The sequence below is a fragment of the Culex pipiens genome, chromosome 3 (genome assembly GCF_016801865.2).
Source record: "Culex pipiens pallens isolate TS chromosome 3, TS_CPP_V2, whole genome shotgun sequence".
Taxonomy (NCBI): domain Eukaryota; kingdom Metazoa; phylum Arthropoda; class Insecta; order Diptera; family Culicidae; genus Culex; species Culex pipiens.
Genome location: NC_068939.1, coordinates 128,974,730 through 128,976,106, shown reverse-complemented (window position 1 = coordinate 128,976,106; position 1,377 = coordinate 128,974,730). Strand labels below are relative to the sequence as shown.

The 1,377-nt window shown below is 45.7% G+C and overlaps 1 protein-coding gene across 1 annotated transcript; it reads right to left on the bottom strand.

The window, feature by feature from the left end:
• Positions 1-411: 411 nt before the first annotated feature.
• On the bottom strand, positions 412-1,121 carry LOC120414829 (uncharacterized). The gene is made up of 2 exons (XM_039576156.2): positions 967-1,121; positions 412-909 (listed from the first exon to the last, which is right to left on the bottom strand). The coding sequence occupies exons 1-2, from the start codon at positions 1,025-1,027 to the stop codon at positions 575-577; spliced, it is 396 nt and encodes a 131-aa protein (XP_039432090.1). The 5' UTR covers positions 1,028-1,121; the 3' UTR covers positions 412-574.
• Positions 1,122-1,377: the final 256 nt, after the last annotated feature.

Here is a 1,377-nt window from a genome sequence, read left to right as displayed (position 1 = left end):
AATAATGAAATTTTGTCTCGTCCGACGTTCGTCCGGCCTCGGCAAATCGAAACAAACACACAATTTATGACGCCAGTCAGTTCCAGTAGACGTTACCAATCGGGAGGGAAGGGAAGAAGAACACGGAGAAAAACAGAGAAAAAGAAAATTGAATTATCATGTATTGATAATTGAAATTTATTGTTTCGGGGTCGTTAAGCGTTCCGCTCGATTAAATCGAACATTATCGCATCTGGTTTCGACATTTCGTCGGGAGATGCTGGCTTCGGAATTCCGGCCACCTCCGACAACCGGATTTCGGATCTGGACGGCCGTCGATCGTCGTGCCATAAATACCTTTTCCTCTGGCTGTGTTTTTTGTTGGCCTCGAGTCGATATATATGGATTCACTGGAAGTAATAAAAGCTTGGCGACTGTTTACAGGGAGAACTTTATTGTTAGTTAAAAAAAAAAGTATTAATAGTTGATGCAAAGTATTTTCTTCAGAATTCTTTTTTTTTTCAAAATTAACAAGAACAACATTCATCTAAAAATACAAGAACACTTTTCTCACAAGAGTGGCCGCATCCTTTCGTCAGTTAGCTTCCCCTGAAGTGGTCACATTCAGGTAGTCATTACACAGATCCGTCGTACACTTCTGACATTCCGTAACGTCCGACTCAACCCCCGGCAACAGCCCAACTCCTCGGCAGTCCGTCTGATTGCTCGCACTGGGAACGCACCGGGCTATGTGAACCCGCGCAAAGTCCGGCCCCTTGTTCGTGGCCACCGTGAACCGGCCACAGGCGATGTTGTCCTCCGTGTAGTTGGCCAACTTGGGCACCGTTGAGCAGTTCTGGACGTCGGCGTGGAAGATGCAGTGCTCCCAGTTGACCGGACTGACGCACTGGTAGCACATCAGACTGCTGACTGTAAGGTAAAATTTGTGACACAACTTCACTTGTAATTCAAGCCAGACAAACTTACCATTATTCCAGGCAACAGTCAGTATCACCACGGCAAGTACTACACTGAGTGCGGAGCTCATTTTTCCAGATTTGAACCGATTGAAAACTCGAATTGAACTGAGATTATTTGAGAAAGCGTTGTTGTTACATACCCTGTGTTCCCGAATAATTCTCCTAGCAGTGTTTCCCACCTTAAATACTGGCGGAAGTGAAGCCTCGTCAAGCCATGGCCACAAATAACGAGAGCAAAGAGGTGCTAATTTTCGTCCGGTATTACTCAGACCTTGTGCCTTGTTTATTTGAGTTGCCATTTATCGGACGAAAACAAGCTCAGTCGAAAAACCGCAATTAGATTTGCTTGCTATGACGTTCTGGAAGTATCGAGACGAGCATTTTGGAAGTCGTAGGCAGGGCTGCGGAGTCGGGTCAT

What these genes read in the sequence shown, in the direction of transcription:
- LOC120414829 (XM_039576156.2), bottom strand. Translation starts at nt 1,027, where the DNA reads ATGAGCTCCGCACTCAGTGTAGTACTTGCCGTGGTGATACTGACTGTT. An exon ending in GACTGTTGCCTGGAATAATG is followed by an intron (nt 910 to 966) that starts GTAAGTTTGTCT and finishes TTTACCTTACAG; the next exon opens with TCAGCAGTCTGATGTGCTAC.